Raw genomic sequence first — 20,707 nt, forward strand, 5'->3', positions numbered from 1 at the left:
TTATTTCACTACAAAACTCATCAGCCGTCATGATTCTCATAAACTCATCAGTCTGTCGTCCACTTACTACATTCAGGATTCACGACGACAGGTAAAGAGCTGAGTAGTGAACTCAGTTTTACGACGACGAGTTGTAAAGAACGTAACCAAAAGAAAAAGAATGAAAATAGAGAGATAGAAATGCTGGGAAACTTTTATCGCACAATTGAAATTTGGCTGGAAAATCCCAACGTATGATCATGTTTTACCCTCACACTTATCTCGCAGTCTTCATTTGACCCTCACAACATTCATCAGGGCTAGATTTATTTAATCTTCTTCCATTGCACCTAACGCCTACAATTCAAACTGCAAACTGCTCTAGTGTGGAGCCCATCAGCTGTCGAGCCAAAAGACACGACAGCCGCTTTTTACAATCTACCCTATAAATTCAAGATGCAAGATGTGAAATGAGTTTTACGTGGAGTTCTAAAAAACCTGAAAAAAAAATAATAAACTAGGAAGGAAGGTAAAATAACGAGCACCAGCTAAATGGTCGTTCTCATCAGAATCACGTTGTGTCCTTCTTTTCATCGCGTAGAAAACGAAGTACTTCTCATTGTATAGCTCCAGTATTTAACCAAGAAAACGTTTAATTCTGTGAAGTAACAAACTTTACTGGACATCCACTATTTTCCATCAACTCCTCCTCCTCCTTCCTTAAATTTTCTCCCTCATTTTTTTTCATTCTCTCCACTATCTTTCCGACTACCTTTACTCACCGCATTCACGTAACATTTTTACGTCTTGGAAAGTCGGCTGTGTCGTGCTATTTTACGACTCCAGCATACCGCGACATTTCCAACTCAACGAATGTCGTCCCAAACTCTATGGTACCCTGTGCGAGGGGGACAGATCGACAGCATTGCCGTAGTCGAGTGGCACGCGAGTGTACGGTAAACGATGGAAGAAAAATATTTTATTGAGACTCGTTATGGGGGATATGAACTCAAAGGCTTTTTTTATCAGTGCAGAACCGAGAAATAAAGAAATGACTAGGCTCAAGATAAAGAGAGTCTCAACCATTATGATTTTTCACCGACAGATTTCCCCGGGACAGTGATAACTAAATACAATGTTCCTTTTCATGTTTCAGTGAGTGTTGTTAATGGAGAGGTACTTCATATCATTAAAATAAGCCGTCTGCATATGGGCGCTTATCTCTGCATTGCCAGCAATGAAGTACCACCATCGGTTAGCGCTAGAGTTGATGTTCGGGTCCAGTGTAAGTATCAAAGGATTATATACGCTGATAGCAAAGATGGAACGATTAGTTGCCTACAATGAGGCTTCTCAACTGTTACCATGAATTGTTAACTGGTAACTCGACACTCGATAGTTTAAAAGCCGTATTTGGTGTAACTAAACCGTTCTATCAGTGAGTTAAGGTTCAACGTAGATAGGCCTGATTTCTGATCAATTGGTCCAGTGGTGTACAATGAGATTCTTAAAGATTAAAATGCTCAAGCTCATATTCACCAGGTTTTAAAAGGCTGTGCTTCATCCGTGGGCTTTGTAATTGATCAAGTAGTCATGCATTTAATCGGTCAGACATTTTTGAAATTTCTATCCATCCGTAACAAGAGCCCTGAAGGACCTATCACAGACTGATTATGCGTAACAAGCCGCAGAAAATATGAGTTCAATTGCCATGACGTCAGTTTAGCTCAGCTAAACTGCATCCCCGAATGATTTACTGTTCTGCGATATCGGCCGGATGACATGACACGAAACGGAGATGGGCTCTCCTACGATTTCAAGTCACGTATCAACGGATGAAGAGGGGCAAGCAATGCAATGATAGAATGCCGACTGGTGATAGAGATTGGATGAGACCGAGAAAGAGAGAGCAAATGAAAAGCAGAATTGTTCGGCGTTGGGATGGGGGCAGATATTCGGTAGATGCCCCATTCCTCGAACGATTGAATACCACGGGAATCACTGTTACAGGAGCGTATAAAATCTATCAAATCGTTACCCCACCCCCACCCTCTTCACCGCCAACTTCATCTGAAAAACGATCTGCAAAATTGTCATACGTTTCGATGATGGCTTTTTTTTTAATCGTCTCTGTCGTATCAATTTTATCGGTCAACTGTAATTATCGTTACTGTTACCACCATTGCTCTTTATTGTTTTTTATTATCAATGGATTCTTCAGTGGAGTGGATTTTCTCAGGCCAACATCAAATGATCATAAAAAAAATATCTCGGAGGATTTTTTTTTCCTCTCACTTCGGCCTTCTTGAGAGTTTTTTATCCTTCTCGGTCGCACTGAAATCGCTCGGGAGTACGCATACTGCAAGAAGGAGAGAGGAGCTATGAGCAGTAAAACGTGATTTACGTCAACTCGTAAAGTTTGAAATTACTTTCAGGAACATTAAAGGTCGAGTTGATCAGAATCGATTTATATATTTTTTCCCCTCGTCAAGATTTTTTTTTGAATGACGTGAATTTTTTTTTCATGTATGCATTACTTATTAGCGATTATTCTGGAGTGGTGAGATTCGTAACGATAATTATTACTTTATTTCGAGTGAGAAAATTTAATGGAGGAGTTGATTGACTTGGTAAATTTTTATCCTGAGATCAATTGCAAATTCCGTCATATTTTTAAATTATCTGTCTTGTATTCACAGTCCCACCGATGCTGTCGATTCCCAATCAACTGGAAGGTGCTTACATCGGTCAGGATGTAGTTCTAGAGTGTCATACTGAGGCTTATCCAACATCTATCAATTACTGGACAACAGAGGCCGGTGACATGATAGTCTCTGGTAATTTTATACTTAACAAAATCCTGACAAGAATTTACTATCATCTTGTTTATGTGGTACTGTTGAAAGAGATGCTTTACTGTCATGACAGTTACGACCGCATTTATTGAGTTGGGAAGAACTACTTAGAGATACGGTAATTATCTTGAAATTAATTCACCAGCGTGACGGGAAGGGTGAACCTATCTGAAGTGGTAATTAAGACAGACCGACCTGATTTAGTACGAGGTGCTGAGTTGATAGTTCGAGATATTGTCTGAGATGATGGATATACTTGATTAGATTATCTGGTCTTCTTCATGGAAAGACTTCACAAAATATTCTCAGCTGATTCAAAATAAATAAATAAACCTTATCAGGTACATTTTTAATGATCACACCCCATGAATTGCCCGAAAACATCTCTTTCAACTCCAACTGAACGATTGAAAAGAACTTCGGTCTTACTGGCCCAGACTATTACCATTCGATTGCAGGTGACAAGTACGAGGCGTTAAATACCGACAACGGTTACAACAAATTCATGGTACTAAAAATCAGAAATGTCAGCCCCAAGGATTTTGGGTCATATAAATGTGTCGCTCAAAATTCACTGGGTGGTACGGATGGTGTGATCAAATTAGATGGTGAGTAGCCAAATGCCTGTACTGTAATCGATATTACAGAGCTACGTTATACCTGAAAGGATCAATAGCACCCTCACCCTCTCGTCGGCTACTAAGGTTCAATTGTCCAATGAACAATGGATCATACCCCCTCTGATACGCGTTATAACGGATTGTTGAGAATGAAGTTCTACTGGAAACAATTACATTCAACTCGATTAAACAATCCATGCATCAACAATAGGGATATTATTGATTAACGATAATACAGTATGACAAAAGAAATTGACGTTTTGACGGGTATAATTTGAATTGCCCTCGGGGGTCTATTTGTAAAAATGTTTGTTTTTTTTATTGAGCACTGAATGATCATGGAGAATCTGGTATAGCCAACCATTTCGCGTGGAGAGTCAGCGGATTTTTTTTCGACCATCCACTTTAGCCCTCATCCCCTCGATGGTACACCGACGAATATAAATTGGTCGGAATTAAAAGTCCGACGAGCAATTTCCCCCAGTGATTACGTTATCGGGTTGTGGTAGTATAGAGAGATGGTTAGAAGGGGTCTAACTCACCCTTCTACCCCTAACAGCTCCGAAGAATGAGTGCCTGGTGGTGGACGAGAATTCGGTTGTTGTGATTCTTTATATTATTTCTGGGGTATAAGAAATTGCTTGGATTAGAGTTTATCCCGTTAGCCCTTCATTCCATTACCTAAAGAAAAACAAGTTGACAGAAAAATTCAGTAACACGTTCTCATACATCAGCGATATGTCACTTGTCCTAATATAATTGTCAAATATTTACCACAATTCGTAACTTCATCGCTGAGTACTTTGATAAATGGGTAAAGATATAATGAGGCCACACACTTGGTTGAGCCAATTAAAAGTTTCTCTTGAAACTTGTATAATTCACGTTAAATGGAAATATCGGTCGTTTTGTGAATTGCTTGAGTAAACGCGTAGAATGGCGGGGAAGGGGGTGAAGGGTAGTGTGAGTAAGCGAGACGAGGAGGAAATGAAACTTTTCAACTGTTTTTCAATACTTCACTGGGTAAATGTGTTATGTATCGATTGTATTCTCATCTGTTGCAGAAATTCCAGCTCCATCAACAACAACAACACAAGCAACGTACCATGTCACGTCATTGATGAAGAAAAATGGTAACATATTTTCCTCATTTTCTTCTCATTCGTGCCTACTGCTTTTTTTTACTGTCCAAGGATTTATGGGAATGTTTGATTAAATTTGTTCCAGGGAGAAGTAACAAAAAGCATAGACAGCGACCAAATGACTATGAGCTGGAGGAGTGGCGTGATGCAGGTGAGTGAATGGTTTTCATTACCATTAAAAATACCCTGCATTATTTCAATCCTTTAAAAAAATGGAAAAACAGAGTATCAACTTCACTCATTACGTTATTTTAAGGATCTAAAATCAATGAAAACGTTGGAAGATAATCCAACCGTTCGCGTAAACTCATTCCGTTTTATGCTAGACTTCCTTTACAGGAATCTTTACATAACTCTCTGTGACAGCTCCCTGCACTTGTCGGCGCTATAACACTTTTTCCAACATTTATGTAATTATTCCACAATGATAAGTCCAAACCTAAACTCTTATTTATCCTCGGAAAATTGGAGATTGTCATTTCCGTCCAATGCAACAAACAGCCATTCTCCGACCCCTCCCCCGTATTTATCCTCTCAAATTATAATCAGACAAATATTTACTTGACTAGCTGAAGCTATCACTCCATTCGCTGATTTCCATTGCCTTTCACGGACACTCAATGATTGACTAAGTAAATCAACAGAAAAGAAAATCGTTTCTATTCTATTATTCGTTACATCATTTTGTCACCAGTTCATCGATTATTCCACGTGAATAATTCCAAGCCTACAAGGCTCTCCTCAGCTGTCATCCAAAAATTGGAGATTCGCTGATTCCTCTACCCAGGACAAGCAGTCAATAACCAGTCCCACATGCCTGTCCCCTGAAACTATAATCATCCCAATGTTATGACTAGCAGATGATATCGTTATATCATGGAGATTAAATGAAGCTTGAATACCTGAATAGAACAGGAAATCATCAATAATCCATCATTCATAGCAGCGACAAGCTTCATCCCTCTATGATCATCCACCCCTTGACAACTTCACCAATATTTCATTGATTATTCCATAACGATAAGTCCAAACCTAGAGGGTCCTCCCTAGTTATCCTCCAAACATTGAGGCCACTCGTTTCCTGCAAATGGGACAAGTCCCTTTCCTACAACCCCACATCGCTTGTCCCGTCAACCCCCTTCGTCCCTCCTCTGCTAGTGATAGTTTACACGCATGTCAGACCTCCACCTCTGGTAATTCACATTGTGTGAAAAGAGTGCTGCGCCACTGATTTCCACAGCGATTTGTCGACAAAATGAGCCCAAGTGTGTTGTTTCTGTTTGCAGATTACGACAGGGACTACGATTCAACAAAGAGGCCACACACCGATGGGGAATACTCAAGCCTTGGGACACGTATCTACCCAGAGCTATTACTAGCTGTACTACTCGTACCACTAATCTATCTGTCTCTAAGAAGGTGATTCTTGGGACATGGACGAGTCTTCCAGTTTGTATTCAATGAGCGTGAGATTGAGGTACGTAATGCGTGACCGCAACTCTGTGAAATAATAAATGTGATGCGATGTGACCACTTATCCATCATTTAATCCTCCTATTTTGCATCTTAGTGTGGGATTGGTAACGCGCTGTTCAACGATCAGTCATGCTAAAATTATTTTCGTACAAAATTTAAGGAATATGTAAAGAATTCATTACAATAGCGGGAGAAATCGATTAATAACCGTAGTATATGACATGAGATGATGTGCGTGATTATACATATGAGAGAGCATTTATATATAAGAGATTATACAGAGAAAGATATATATACTATTGATTATTAAGGGAATAACTATAGATATTTTGCGTAGATTGCTAAGTGCTTAGGGGTTGCCATTACCCAATGCCGTTGTCGTTGTTTAAAATTAATCGATGGATGATTGATGAATGATATGGAATTGTTGGAGGGGTTGTTCGTGTTCGGATTTAATGACATCAGGACGAGGAATCATTATGGATAGCTCTGTAGATAATTCTACTGGACAATTTGCCTGATTTTCCGCACTTTTTCTTCGTTAGAAATGTTTAATAGAAATCCATTGAAAAAAAACCATTCGATACGCACATTTCCATCAACTTGAAATGATTGCATTAATCACAAATGTTAACAACCCGTCGAATGCAATAACGAACGCATAATTTTCCGTGATAATGAAAAAGAAAAAAAACTCGAAGAATAGAATTTATTTTCTGATATTTTTAAAACTGTTGTTGCTTGACCTGATATTATGCATGGATACAGAACTTGTTTGAATCAATAGTGGGCTTTTTCGGGGGGGAAAAGAATATGATAAAAAAAGTCAAAAAACAAAAAAAAATATGACGAAAACCTAATGTCTTTCTTGTACTCTGATTTTATGTTACTCCATCTTGTATAAATGCGAAGGGGGTGAGGTTGAGAATTGCAGGTACTCATGGACTTTTAGATGAAACGGTTGTGGATAAATATGCATGAAAATTGGTGGAAGAACCTACGGAGTGCGTTGAGAAGTACCGGAAGTCACGACAAGTGATTTGAAAAGAAAATCTCGTTGGTTTGTTGCTCGTTTCGGGAGACGGCTTGACGTAACACGGAAGTGGTTTAGAAGTGGTGGGACTCGGTATTGGGGGGGATCACACGCTATGAGGAGGGGGGAGGTGTTGTTGGTGCGAGGGAGTCTTTTTCGGAGGGCAGGCTGGTAACCAAGTGAAACGAAGAATTTTTGGAAGGGCACGCATGAAAGAAATTATTTATGGCTATTCTATTTTGAATTCCATTCATTTTTCACTGGAAACTTATAGAGATGTTCTATCGAAATTCTATTAGACAATTTTATTTGTTTTTTTGCTTCATTTTTGGTGAATATCGTGGAATGTAAAAGGGATGAAAAATATTTCATCAGGCTTTTTGTTATAACTATCAATTGATTTCGTTAAGATATATTTAATAGAACGGAGCCAATGATTTTTGTTTTTTTCTCTATAAATTAATGAGGGCTAATTCTTCATTCTTTTCACTGGATATTTATTTGTCCCACACAATGTAAATGGAAAAAATGACATTGAAACATCTGGACTCTAAACAAATATGTATCTATTAACCCCGGGGATGCTCTGGTGTTTTTACACTGAGTGAAACAATCACTTCTGTCGAAAAATAATATGCTGCAATTTATTTGCGGAAGAGCGAGCAAGTTTTCACTGAAACATGATAACTTTTGTGGTAGTAGTTGTTCTCGTGAGACTTTTATGTCCTTCGAGTAACTACGTTCATTGTGCAGAGACTTATATGAGGCTCCGGATTTATCAAGTGAATGTTATGGAGTTGCTTATATTTTGATTTCCGTGAAACAACTGATAATTTCCAAGGAGCTATTTCTTTTTATTTGTTCCTCGTCAAGCAATTCTTGCTATACCGTGAACCTCTCAGATCAAATGTTTATTGCACAAAAGATTCCATTGTTTCCTGCTATTAATGGGGCTTCTAATAGGGATGTTTCCGATGTTCACGAAAAAAATTGAATTTTAATGCGATATATGGAATGTTCATCTAAATTGTTGATTACTCTTTCTCATCTGAATCTCTTCCGCTTCATCAAATAATCTCTGGCAGATTGTTATTATTTGGCGGAACTATTTGTGGTCTCTCAGTGTAATAAAACTGATGCAAAATAATACTAAAACGTTACAACAGAATTCCAGTTGAAATGCCGTATATTGTTTTTCTCATGCGTGGGTTGAACGGGAGATAAAAAAAAAAGATAAAAAAGCTGAATGAAGTTCAATAGTCCCGAGCTATAAATAATTTCATTCCGGTTATTTTAAAGGTCAAGGGGATAGTTATCAGTATTTTAAAGGCCTTTAAACCCCTCATGATCATTCACTCCCCCCTCCTAAGTTACCATTCCGATCAATTATCTTCCTCTCCGCTCCTCAAGAAATTTTCCCAGTGCTTAATTGCTTAGCGAATTGTCATTAAAAATTGAGTTTCAAAATTATTGGTCGTTTCATTGTTACGTTTATAGGGATAATTAAGTCATCTTTGTTGGGGTGAACGAGCCAAAAGAAATTACTGCACAGAGAAAGCAGGATAGCATTTTTCTTGTAACGATTAATTGGCAAAATGAAAAAGTTTCAATGATGTCATTAAACGTGAAAACTCTTTGTCTGAAACAAGAAGAATATTTTGTCTCTGTGTAATTATGCAAAAAGTGGAAATGTTGCTAGAAAAAAATTTAATAACTAGAATTGTAGTCATGTTTCTTTCTCTGTTTACTTGTGATTGTTGATGAGAGACGAGTATGAATAATTCCAGTGAATAATAATTGGATAAATATATGCGGAATTGTTGAAAAAAGAAGATGAGTCGTTTAACGAGTGAATTATTATTTTAGTGAAAATTGTATATACGAAGATATAATTGAACCAACCAGCCTATGTAAATACGCATTTATCCCTTTCTCGTTAGTCGGAGTGTTGAAGTCCTTGTAATTATTATCGGAATCGACCTTTGGCGTGATTGGAATTATTAAGTAAGTAGTCGAAATATGAATATATATGGGACTTGAATGTTGTGAATTTAATCGAATTGTCGGATTCATTGTATAAAGCATGTGGAAACGAGCCGAAAATCAGTATCGATACATTTTTATTATCATTTTTATTAGACAATCACGATCAGTTTGACCTCGACAATTCATTTATGGCATTACTATTTATTTAACAATATAATTTAAAATATATCTGACGTGAGGATCGCAGGTTCGATAATTGGATTCTGGTCAGCCATAAGGCTGCTTAAATTTAAACTTGTGAATATCATGAGTGATTCCAAGAAAAGATGGGAAATATTTCAGATGTGCATATGTATTGGGAAAATTCAGTCATAATGTCACGAATGGCAATGTCCCCGCGTGACCCTTTTATAATGGACCCAGTTATAATGATAGGATGAATTACATTATCTTAAAATGAACAAAAGCATGTTAATTTTTCCAATAACATTGCAATACTCTCAATCGAAGCATCCCGCAATCACGACGAGCTAATCACTAAAACCAAAAACCATGCTTTCGTATGCATTATGTATAGTAGATTATAAGATTAATAAAAATCCGCTGATGACGATAATCACTCGGGCCGAGGACGTCTGACACTCTCGTGATGCTTGAAATTCTCAAAAGTATTGCGAGTAATTTTCAGAGTTAAGATTAAAATACTCAGATAACTGTTTGATAAGGGTTATGAATGAGGGAATATCGAGTGTATGTTAGAATTTGTATAATTTTTTCGATGACTGATAAAGATTTTCCGAGTGTCGAGGGCCACTACCCATCGATATTCGATGTTTATCACGAAATATCGTAATATAAGAGTGGACAACGTGGGGTTAATCATTTGAAGAGCTAGATGACTTGGAAAGATTTTATACAATTCACCCACAGCATTTGATGTCTATGATTTCACTCATCCATGCGAATATCAAAATATATATGTTTCTTGGAAAATTAAGGGACAAAAGAGACGAGTGAACTGTTTAATCCTTTCGATAAATCCACTCAGATCTCTTATCAGACCCTCACGTCAGTGAATATTTAAACTACCCCCGAATCATACTGATTAAATCCCATAGGTCAAATGCAGTGGGTTATATCAAGTTGACTAACCCCTCGTCTAAACGAATGAAAAAAAAAATAACAAATGTAATGGGTCTATAGTACTTTGGCGAATAGTAAAAATTATCATACATATGAATCATTGTACTCATGATGTAGATATACTAAACTGAAATTTGTTGTAATTATTATATTGCATAAAAAATGGACAGATAATTCGAAAAAATATATGAAATATATAACGATATTAAATAAACAATTGTGGATATTTTTTACTCAACATATCCGAAGCGATACCTTTTTCATCTCTCAGTTTAGCGTCGCCTTCGTACCTCCATGATACGATCAGCGGGGTCTCGTGATGCTACGTGGTACCCTCCAAACATACACATCCCTATGCCCCTGTATATGTGGCTCCATGTACCGATGTATCCAAGCGCGATGTGAAGTTTCGAGGCCCATTGGATTTGGCAAATTCGATTTCTCTCTTCGAGGCCCCCCAGTACAGGATACGGAAATCAGCATTATCCGGCTGGACTGTGGTTCTGCTTTTCCAATAGTCTATATAGTTATACATATATATAACGTATGTACGTGATGAATCCACATAAGAGAAATACAGTCAGCAACGTAGCAGTCTCAATAAATCCCTTTTCCGAGAAAAACGTAATACGATCACGATGTTTTTGCATCATATTCCTTTTTTTAAACTGCTTCAGAATAGTCAATAAGGGTTAAACCAAAGAGATGCAGGTCTCATGCGACGAATGATATGATTTGACCCTCAAGACTCCTACAAATAAAAAAATAGAAAGAGAGAGAGAGGGACTAATGGACTAATTAAAAGTTTCAAAGTTCTGTAATAGTGAAGTGGAGGATAAATGAGGAGTTATCATAGGGGTAAATAATTTCACAGGTCAAATCGGTCGCGTTTATGTCTCTCCTTTGACCCTTATGCACTTTTCACGAAGTTATTGAATTTTCAAAACCCTCGAAATCCCAGAAATCAGGAGTGGGAGCGGTTGATGGAGCAACTGAATGATTAAACTGCCCCAAGGGCTCAGTGGGAGAGCTGTGGGGAGTGATCATGAGGCTCAAGTATAAGTGATAAAAGGACTGGTCAGGGCAGACAGCTGATCATACTAAGGGTCAAGTGGGAGCAACAAATATTATGATGCAAAGCGACAAAAGAACTTGAAATCAAAAGGGAGAGACGGACAATTACCATAAGGATTGTCTCCCCCAATTGACCATCAAAACCGTTTGAACAGTGCAGTGACAACAATAGTCCGTTTTTATTTGAATTGATGATATCCCAAAAAAATTTTATTCCCCTCTGTAATTGCCAATGAGGTCAACTATCTTTCCGTTCTCCCTTCCATTAGCTGTTCAAATTCTCCCGATGGCCATTTCCACCCCTTTCAGAAGTACAATATGTATAAAGAGTGTGGGCAGTTCGAGCTACACAACTGACCGCACGACGAAGCAGAGCCTTTCCCTTCGAGCACTCCGAACCACGACAAGTGATTTTAATTACCGTTAGCTCGCCCAGAACCACGACAAACGGTGGGTGAAAACAGGAAATGAAGCTGTACATGGTGGAGCAATTCAACGCTAGCAAGAGGCTTGTGACGAGGCCACTGATGAATAACTTAAATTCAACTGACTACTTCTGGGGGGGAAATGTTTGCTGACGACTGGCCAACTGTTCAACTGTACACTATTGCAATATTTTTGGATAACTTTGGGGATTGTCTGTATTTCGTATGAATCACACAAATACTATCGTACTGAGTTTATTATGCTTGTCATAATAATTAACCAAATCACGGAAAATACGGAGTGATCTTGTTTCCATTGAATTAACGTATTTACCCACAACAAATTATTATCCATTGAATGCCCTCCCCCCCCCTCCGGATCATTCATTAATTGAATTATGTTTCGGCTGTATTCATGATTAATTATTGAAACGCTCCGGTAATTTACCACATGCGATGTTTCTCGGACTACTACGACAATCAAACGCAATTACCGTTCCATTGAACTGTTATCTACTGGAGGATAATGAAAATTAGACAGGGGATGAATACTAATTTAGGTTTATGAGTGGTAAATATTGTTTTATTTGGACTGAGTTCATATTTTTATTCAATTTCAGATTAACGAAATATTCTTCATGTTATTTGTGCTATTTCACGATCAAGCGTGTACCCACCTTTCACCACCTTGTCGGAGAATGCGTGGAAAGTCGAATTTTTCGCACCTCGTGACCACCCCTAGCGTACTGAATGTTATCGCTCCAGACCTGAATGCTTAGTACCTTTGGCCTTGGGTCTCATTGAAGAATTAAGGAAAGTTGGCGTAATTTTTACTGTTCATGAACTATTTCTGTTCATGCATCAATCATCGTCTGACCCTCAGGTACCCCATTTCCTCGCACCCCCAAATAAACAAACAGTGATAGCCTCTGTTTGCACGACATGAGAGAGAACTCGCGAGAGTAAATGTGAAGTGAAATAGCCGGATGCATCGAATATAGGCGCTCCCAGAAGAGCTTTAACCGACTTGACTGTGTGACGGCCGCAGGCCATGGAGAGTTCTCAAAGTATACGCGAGCAAGTTTGAGCGCCATCCACTGGGGATGAGAGGCATCGAGCAAGAGTGAGGGAGTGAGAGGGTGAGAGGGAAGTTGAGTGGTTGTAGATAGGAAGGATAGAAGATAGTTCTGTGTTCACACGCGCGTGCTATGGCATTACGTAGCTACGTGCGAGTCTAGCCTCGCTTTTACTTGGCTGTAGAGCTTTTCCCTCGAGGGGGCCTACTCCGAGACACTTTCGAAATTGCATTCGATCCGGTGGTGCACCAATCGACCTTCAAGATAGATCTCAGCCACAAGATTTTATGGTAAAGGAGAGCGTGAGGGTAGGAGTTAGATACTAAGTTATTTTGCTGAGGGGATAACACGAACTGTGGGAATTTAGGGTATCGCGACGGCTGATAATTGCGGTTGGCCCGGTTATAGGATGCGTGCAGTCGCATTGCCGGAACTGAAAGGGTCATGAGGATTGCAAGGGCGAGAGGATAGAGTATAATAAGTGGTCTTTGATTATCTTTGATTATCTGTTGTAGCAGGCAGTGACACAAAACTATTCATTAAATTATTATTGATAGTTGTTGGGTATTGATGGATTAATGAATGCTGTTGGTTAAATTGAATCAACTTGAGTCCTGACACAATTTTTAATTACATATTTTTGCAGGGACTATCACGGAACGTAGACACCGTGACGGCGGAGAATATTTGATCAATTTGATGATATATCGCCTGAGCGAGGAATTCAGTGGCGAAGTGGTGAAAGGAGATAAATCTCTCTTGACTATTGATCATTTTTTTATAGATATCTCGAAATCTAGGGTAGATTGCAAAATTTTTGTTATAATTTTTTTCTGAGGCGACTTGACTAGTATAACAGATGCCATTACAAAAAGTCCTCTGTCTCATAGATTCGGAGATAGTACCCAAAAACTAGATTTAAAGATAGGTCAACTTTCTTCATTTACCATTTCCTTACTGTCTTTTTGATTATTACAGCTAGAAAATTTTTCATTAAAATGAATGCAGCTGAAAGTAGGATTCAAATGGGAGATTCCTTTTGAATCTTATTCATTCGGACTCCCTCCATATTCCCAAAAGGAAAAAGTCAATACTTTATTTTTTTTGAATTTATAGATTATTCCAGAGATAATAAAATATGCTTTATTGCCCACTATTGGAGGGAGTGGCTGTGCAATAAAAGGAGGAAGACTATTAAAAAAATGTCACAAAAATAATGAAAACGAAAAAATCGAGGAAAAAAAGGGAGTGCAGAAATGGCAGAAAAAAATGATAAAAAATGAAGAGTAAAGGGGGTTTTGAAATATGGAGCAGAACGCAGCAGCTGACGGGTAACATGTCACATTATTTTTGCAGGCGGCGATGCAACACGGACAGAACAGGCTCAGTCAGCGAAATCGGCAATAAACGTGCAATTTTTCTTTTATTTTTCATTTCTCTCTCCAATCCTGTCATTTTATTTATCTACTGTATTACGTGTGAAGGCAAAAATTTCCTCATCGTTCACTCTTGATCGGGCATGAAATAAATGTCACAATACCACGACTATTTTAAGATTAATGCATTATGGTCCATATTAAATTATTCCAGTTTCTAAGATGTAATGATTCGTCTCGAGTGGCCAATTAGTGTTACCTAAGTACCAACACGTTAATCGTTTATATAAGTTTGAATAGCTAACACTCACGTACGCTTAACCTCCAACTGAATTACTATCGTGGAAGCCGAGTAAGCTTAATCACCGCAATCGACTTAATTCGTATGTTCTATTCGCATTTGTATGGCTGGGAAAATATTTGCACGAGTTCTCAAAAGAGGAGAATCCTTACGTATCAAAAATTATGAGGATAGAAATATCATCTCAAACCTCACGACAATTTTTTCTCAAAAGATTAAAATAGAAATTTTTATTATATTCAATTTCTCATATGCTTATGATCCTTGCGGGGCCTATGAACCGATTTATGAACATGGAGACAGTCCAGCCAGTGTGGCTAACTCCCAAAATCACACGCCACTTGAAATAAAAAAATTACTTGGCAAGATGTATGATAAAAAGAGTGGATCAATAGTCGTCCAAGAAAATCATGAAATAATTTTCACCTCCAACTTTTACAGCTCCCCCAAAAAGTCCGCAGCATAGCCAACTTCAAACCATTCACATTTATATCGATGAAATATTAGTACGAGCGTAAGAGAAACCCAGCGGTGTGAAAATACTATCGCTTTCCAATAATATAAAGAATCGCAAAAATCGCACCAAGAGTGCAAAAGAGGTCGGGTTTTCCAGTCCTGAAACTGAATATATCGTTCGAAGTATCCATACCGGTGAGCCCTTCCTCTCTTTGCATACCTTCTTTTTCTTCCAATCCCCGAACGCTTCCACTTTTCCAACCATATGGTGGTCCAAACGTATTTCATATTAGGAGGCAATTTTTTTTTCCAACCCGGTCGGGTCACATTTCACCACCACCCATGGATGAGTATAAATTCATACTACAGAGCAGTGAATAATATTCGATTTTCATATTCAAGTGGAAAAAAAAATGATACAAATTCCAGTTTAAGGAAACAATGAAAATGGAGTCACCGCCTTCTACTTCCGCGAGAGATGGCATGATTTGTGAGAGGAAGGGGATGAAATAAAAGGGAAGAGAGAATATGTCACACATGCGGTTGCACTGACTCAATGGAGGGTACTCTGAACTCTTTTTTCATTGTTCTAACTGCTAGGAGAAAATGGAAATTTTATGGGCGGTTAACTAGCAATACTCAAACGAGACAAAGTGAAAAAAAACGTTCATTAATTTTCTCATAGACACATATCTTTCACCGGAAAATTAACAATAACGTTACAGTCACCCACTTGTAGTAGAGAAATTTGCAATAAAAAGAATACAAATTATTTCCTGTCAAAGTGGCTCTCTTTCATAGCGACTGCATATCAATTATATTAATTGGGTCGAATGCGCAATCAATTGATGATATTTATAGAAAAGTATCATTTTAATTGCGGAAGCGGAAGACACATCCGTAAATATTTACTCTCAATCTCTTCCAATAGAGAAAAACGATTTACTAATTAGAAAGAACCCCCTGTGGTTGATCATGCAGTAGACAAAAAGTGAACCCACAAAAATATGTTATCTCCTTCTAACCGGAATACACCGACTTGAAATGGAAACAGAGCGAGTGGAAGAAGATGAAGGAGATGAGGTAAAACGAGTGGGAGAAAAACTACTTTTTGTGGCATTGCACAGATCCATGGTAAAGGGAAAAGCGTCGGGGTAATATCTTTCAGGGGTCGAAAGTGCACACAGTCCAGCAGGCATATACGGGACACCCCTCTCTATCACGCCATCGTAAATCCTTGGAGACCATTTTTGTCGGCCCTCTCACTCACTCGTTTTGTCAGTGGTACGGTTCTTCCTGTTACCTTCTTGCGTATTACTTCGAGTGTAGATGACTCGAGGATTTACCACTCGGACATTACTTCCACACGCTTCGACGAAAATATCACCCCCGATGATTTTTTTTCTTCCCTTCGGCCCCTCCTATTCTACGATATCTTGTCCCTCTATCGGACGTTTCGCTCGTACTTTAGGACATCGTTTCGATAACGATATAAAGGAAGACCGAGGGAACTTCATCCTGAGACATGGAGAGGGACTGGGGGAGGGATGGGGTGGGTAATAACGTGGCATATATCTGTACGTGTATTTGGCAAGGCAGTTGCCAGACTATTTCACCAAAACACTCCTCGAGGAAGAGAAAGAGAGACGAAAAAAAAAGTCGACGCTGGGTTTTCTCGCTCGTGAAATTTCCAGCCAGCCTTTCGTTTTCTTTTCCCACCGACCGCTATAACCGAGCTTTAGTACTTCCGCATCGTGACATAAATCACGTGCAGGGGCTTATACAATAATCAAAATGTAACACCGCTGTTAATTGATGTTATTTCAAATCTCAATTCTGGGGAGGTGAGACATTACAGGAAATTTTGTGTTTGGAGTGGATATTATTTTGCTGTGTCGGAGGTTTCTCTGATGAGAGAAACAAGGTCAATGGAGAATCTATAGGGGATGATAGTTCATTTTACTTTCTCCCCACTCGCCACCAACGGCCAACAAATAGCCAAAGCGATATAATGACAATGTGGAAATTAGTTTCTGCTAAACTTCATTTGGGATATTGGACATAAAAAGCGAGGATTTATAGAGAATAGATGAAGGGTTCGGAACATGGGGTAATGAAGAAGAAGTATGTGCTCAAACGTATGAAATATTTAGAATGTAATACCATTATCAATTGGTATGGGTTTAATTACCAGAATTTATGTGTTGGAAGTGGATATTATTTTAATGAGTAGATGTCTAATGGCAGAATTGGGATCCATGAATGATCTATCGGTGACTGTGCTTTGACTCGAATAGAAAATTTATGGAAAAATCAATGGACTATTGGATTAAATCAAATGAAACATTGTCAGGTTAGCAATGAGCTTGGAAACTCCGATGTAGTTATTGTAAATATCATTTGGCACCAATACCCACCCTTCTCCACCCCTTCCATTCATAATACAGAGTTGTGAGCAACGCGTAGAACCTCGTTAATCTTCACTAAAGGTGCGACACACTAATGACGGAGGCTCCCCGATGCGCCTAGTATTCGTAGAGGGTACACACATTGCAGGTGGTACAGCAGAAGGGCGTCAGTTCCCCCAGTGGGGCCACTACCTCAGTCTCGAATTAACCGTAATGGAATAACGATCTCACGTTCACCGCGAGTATAATGCCTGACAAAACGGCACCCGCTTCTACATTAAGGGGAGAATGGGGGAAACTACAAGAAAGCACACCACCACCTCGGCTTCCTTTCCCCTTCCAGTCCACCACCCTCTCCCTGTTCCCAGCGCTCACTCGTCTGGCTTAGGCCCTTATTTACGACCTCAAACGCTACAATTCAACTCTATACACACACAACCCACTGAAAGTTCGAGATTCCACGTACCTCCAAAATACTTTTTAACATCACTCAGTCAGACGTGGAGTTGTAATGAAAAAACAAAAATCAAAAAATATCAAAGCCGACAGGTTCACACCCCCTTCAGTCCCGCGTAGCGAGACGGTGATTCAATTTGCGAGTTGTTCCAGGGGAAGTGTTAAACTTTTTAACACGGAAAAATGCCACTAATTCCAAACGTCCGCACAACTTTTATTCCCCGGATTTCTTTTCGTATTTTGTTTTTTTTTCTCTTGCAAATAAAAGTTTAAAAATTAAGACACAAGCTGGGGTGCTGCAAAAGGGGAGCCAGGAACGTGCTCACAGTGCCGTGACGAGTGGGCTGGGGTGGACGAGAGAGACAGTTCGCCAAAGGTAGATGAGAGGAGGAACTTGAGAGAACAGTTAGATTGCAACAATTGGATTGATGGCCCTTTAGATTTTGAATAATTTCATCAATTTTCGGGAAATTGAGTGGATCAAGGGATAAGTGTCAATGATTTTTGACGGAAGAACTTTGCTTTGAGTCGAGTCTGATTTGACCTTGACTCGGAACTTTGAAGGCTTGTGAGCTGCTTCGAGTTGTCTGAATTCAACTCATAGAAGTCCCTCAATCCCAGCTATTACCTTCATATCAATAACTCCAAATTGATTCCAGCAAACAGTACCTCCCCAGACGGGATCCCAGTTCCCCTCAAAAAAGGAAATTGCAAGGGAGTAATAACTGAATAATTCGATGTCCCTTTCTGTCCACCTCAGCTCTTTTCCTCCCCTTCTCCTCCCCGATTTGGCGCAATCGTCTCATTAAATTCGACAAGCACTTGCTCGAGACACGCTTCAAGAGTCATGGTAATGGAGGAAAAGTAAAGATAGGCTCGCACGCCTGGCTGCCCCAAGACTCCACTGAGAAATCGGTAGTTTTGAGAAATGCTTTTTAATGAGATACTCTGAAGGAGAAATTCACTCCTCTCCCTCACAGCATTTTACCCCGCTGGCCACTCAATTTTTATTCCTTCACCAAGAACCGTTGACGCTAATGTCACAAGATGCATATAACCATCGAGTTTAAAACTTTGCAATACCGACATGATACTTTTCACCAAGTTAAAACCCCCTTGTGTTCTCTTTTTGAATTTTACCTCACCCTTCATTTTCACTCCTTTATTTTCTTTACCCACCCCTTCAAAACCATACTCCCACTGAAGCTATCACCGTGACCAAGCATCGTCGTGATTTTTCCGTACGGTCATGAATAGCAACGAGTAGAAAAACACAAAAGTTTCACCGGGGGTCCCCCGTGTGGCCATCCCCGTACCCCTTTAACCCCACCAGGAAAAAGTTTTTCCTTCAAGTTAGCCGCAAGACCTCTTAGCCGCATCGGGGGGATCGCAGAGGGGGTAAGAGAGGGTGGAAACCACCAGTAAACGGTTGAGAGAAACTGCACCTTGGGTAGAACTCGCGACGATGGTACTACGGTGTGTTTCATGATAGTGAGCGGGGGGCGGGCGAGGAGGGGGATGAAAGGGGAGTTTGTCCCGAGTGCACAATGCCCGCTATACTCATGGGCACTTTCCTCTCCTCTGGGTAATCGTGGCCTGTTCCCATCCTAGTCACCCAGTAATTAATGCCATTAATCGAGTAGCTACCCGGGATTGGAGGGAGAACGATGGGTGACACTGGCCAACCGCTTCTCGCACGGTATGCCTTATTGTAATGGTAAAGGGGGAAGAAGGGAATGAAGGGAAGGGGGTAATGACATTTGCAGTGATTTGATTTTCTAGGAATTACGTGGTAGCAATGGGTGGTCAGGTGATATTGAGAATTTATCTCCTCCAGATGCATTTGGCAGAAAGAAGGAACGATTGGATAGAGGTGAGTGCCCACGGGGCTGCAAGCCGATGATATTTTGTCCTTTCAAACGAACCCCACATCCTCTGACGTCTCTCTTCATCTGGGCTCATCCCCTAACAATGTTTCCATGTGCCGTGTCGATAATAAATTTACCCGGGGAAAATCCTCCACGTCATGGCGTGATTGGAGCCGGACGGCTGGAGACGGGGGCGGCTGCTGAGGGAGGGGAGGGGGAGGGTGAGAACAAACGTCAGGAATTGACGGTGGAGAAAAGCAGGAGAATGGTGATGGCTCCAAGGGGTGAGGAAAGTTTGACGTACAATTGATTGGCGGTTGGTTGAAATGAGGGATTAATGGCAAGAATGGAGTTGGTGAGTGGAAATTTTCAATTCAAACACGCGAGTGGTGAGCGACGAGGTTCGCGGCGAGAGTCAAAGTGTTAGTGTGTTACTTACAATAAGAGTTTTTTTTATTGAAAGGTTCGGGACTTGAGTGGAGGTGTCTGTCAAAGACATTAAAGTCATGGCCGGGGCAGGAGTGGCTTTAGTTGACGTCCTGGAGGTCAAGAAATGGGAAAAGACGGGATTATCTTTATCGGCATGCAATTGTCTGCAGTTCACCGTGTGGACAAAGCCAGTTCAGGTCCAGGACCCGAGACACACATGTGAAGCATAGGAATGTTAATGTCGTGTTCAGGAAAAAGATCTGAATAACCAATGGACTGGATAAAAATGCTCAAAAACCGCTCGATATCGGGATATATCGGTTAAAGAACCGCTACACAGAGTGGGTGAGCTTTTCCCAGTGACAACTTTACTTCTTCCATTAATCAACCCTTCCTTTGTTGTTAGCCAAAGGCAGACGGTTGTTCTTCACGCTCGGTGGCTCCCGTTGTTTCCCTGGCTCTCAGCGTTAATGCTCTGTATTCGCTCTCTTGCCTTCTCTCAGTGTTATACAATCCCTTTTACCCCCCCCCCCACTCCTCCTCTCTCTCTCTCCCTCTCTACCGGCACCACCACCAAAAAAGACAGGCAAACAAAAAGAAGAAG

General features: G+C 39.9%; 1 protein-coding gene across 14 annotated transcripts in view; it reads left to right on the top strand.

Moving 5' to 3' along the window:
- LOC135167414 (lachesin) overlaps positions 1 to 20,707 on the top strand; it is a 310,790-nt gene that overhangs the window by 275,684 nt on the left and 14,399 nt on the right. For 10 of the 14 annotated variants that reach the window (XM_064130636.1, XM_064130591.1, XM_064130622.1 and 7 more), the window contains 6 exons: positions 1,136 to 1,264; positions 2,679 to 2,816; positions 3,272 to 3,442; positions 4,519 to 4,587; positions 4,682 to 4,747; positions 5,883 to 10,644. In XM_064130636.1, the coding sequence (XP_063986706.1) occupies positions 1,136 to 1,264; positions 2,679 to 2,816; positions 3,272 to 3,442; positions 4,519 to 4,587; positions 4,682 to 4,747; positions 5,883 to 6,019 (710 nt within the window). In that variant the 3' untranslated portion in view covers positions 6,020 to 10,644. Of the gene's footprint in view, positions 1 to 1,135; positions 1,265 to 2,678; positions 2,817 to 3,271; positions 3,443 to 4,518; positions 4,588 to 4,681; positions 4,748 to 5,882; positions 10,645 to 20,707 lie in introns of those variants that run through there. The other 4 variants (XR_010299852.1, XR_010299853.1, XM_064130631.1 and 1 more) reach the window with 4 other exon arrangements.

This window comes from Diachasmimorpha longicaudata, chromosome 1 (assembly GCF_034640455.1).
Source record: "Diachasmimorpha longicaudata isolate KC_UGA_2023 chromosome 1, iyDiaLong2, whole genome shotgun sequence".
Taxonomy (NCBI): domain Eukaryota; kingdom Metazoa; phylum Arthropoda; class Insecta; order Hymenoptera; family Braconidae; genus Diachasmimorpha; species Diachasmimorpha longicaudata.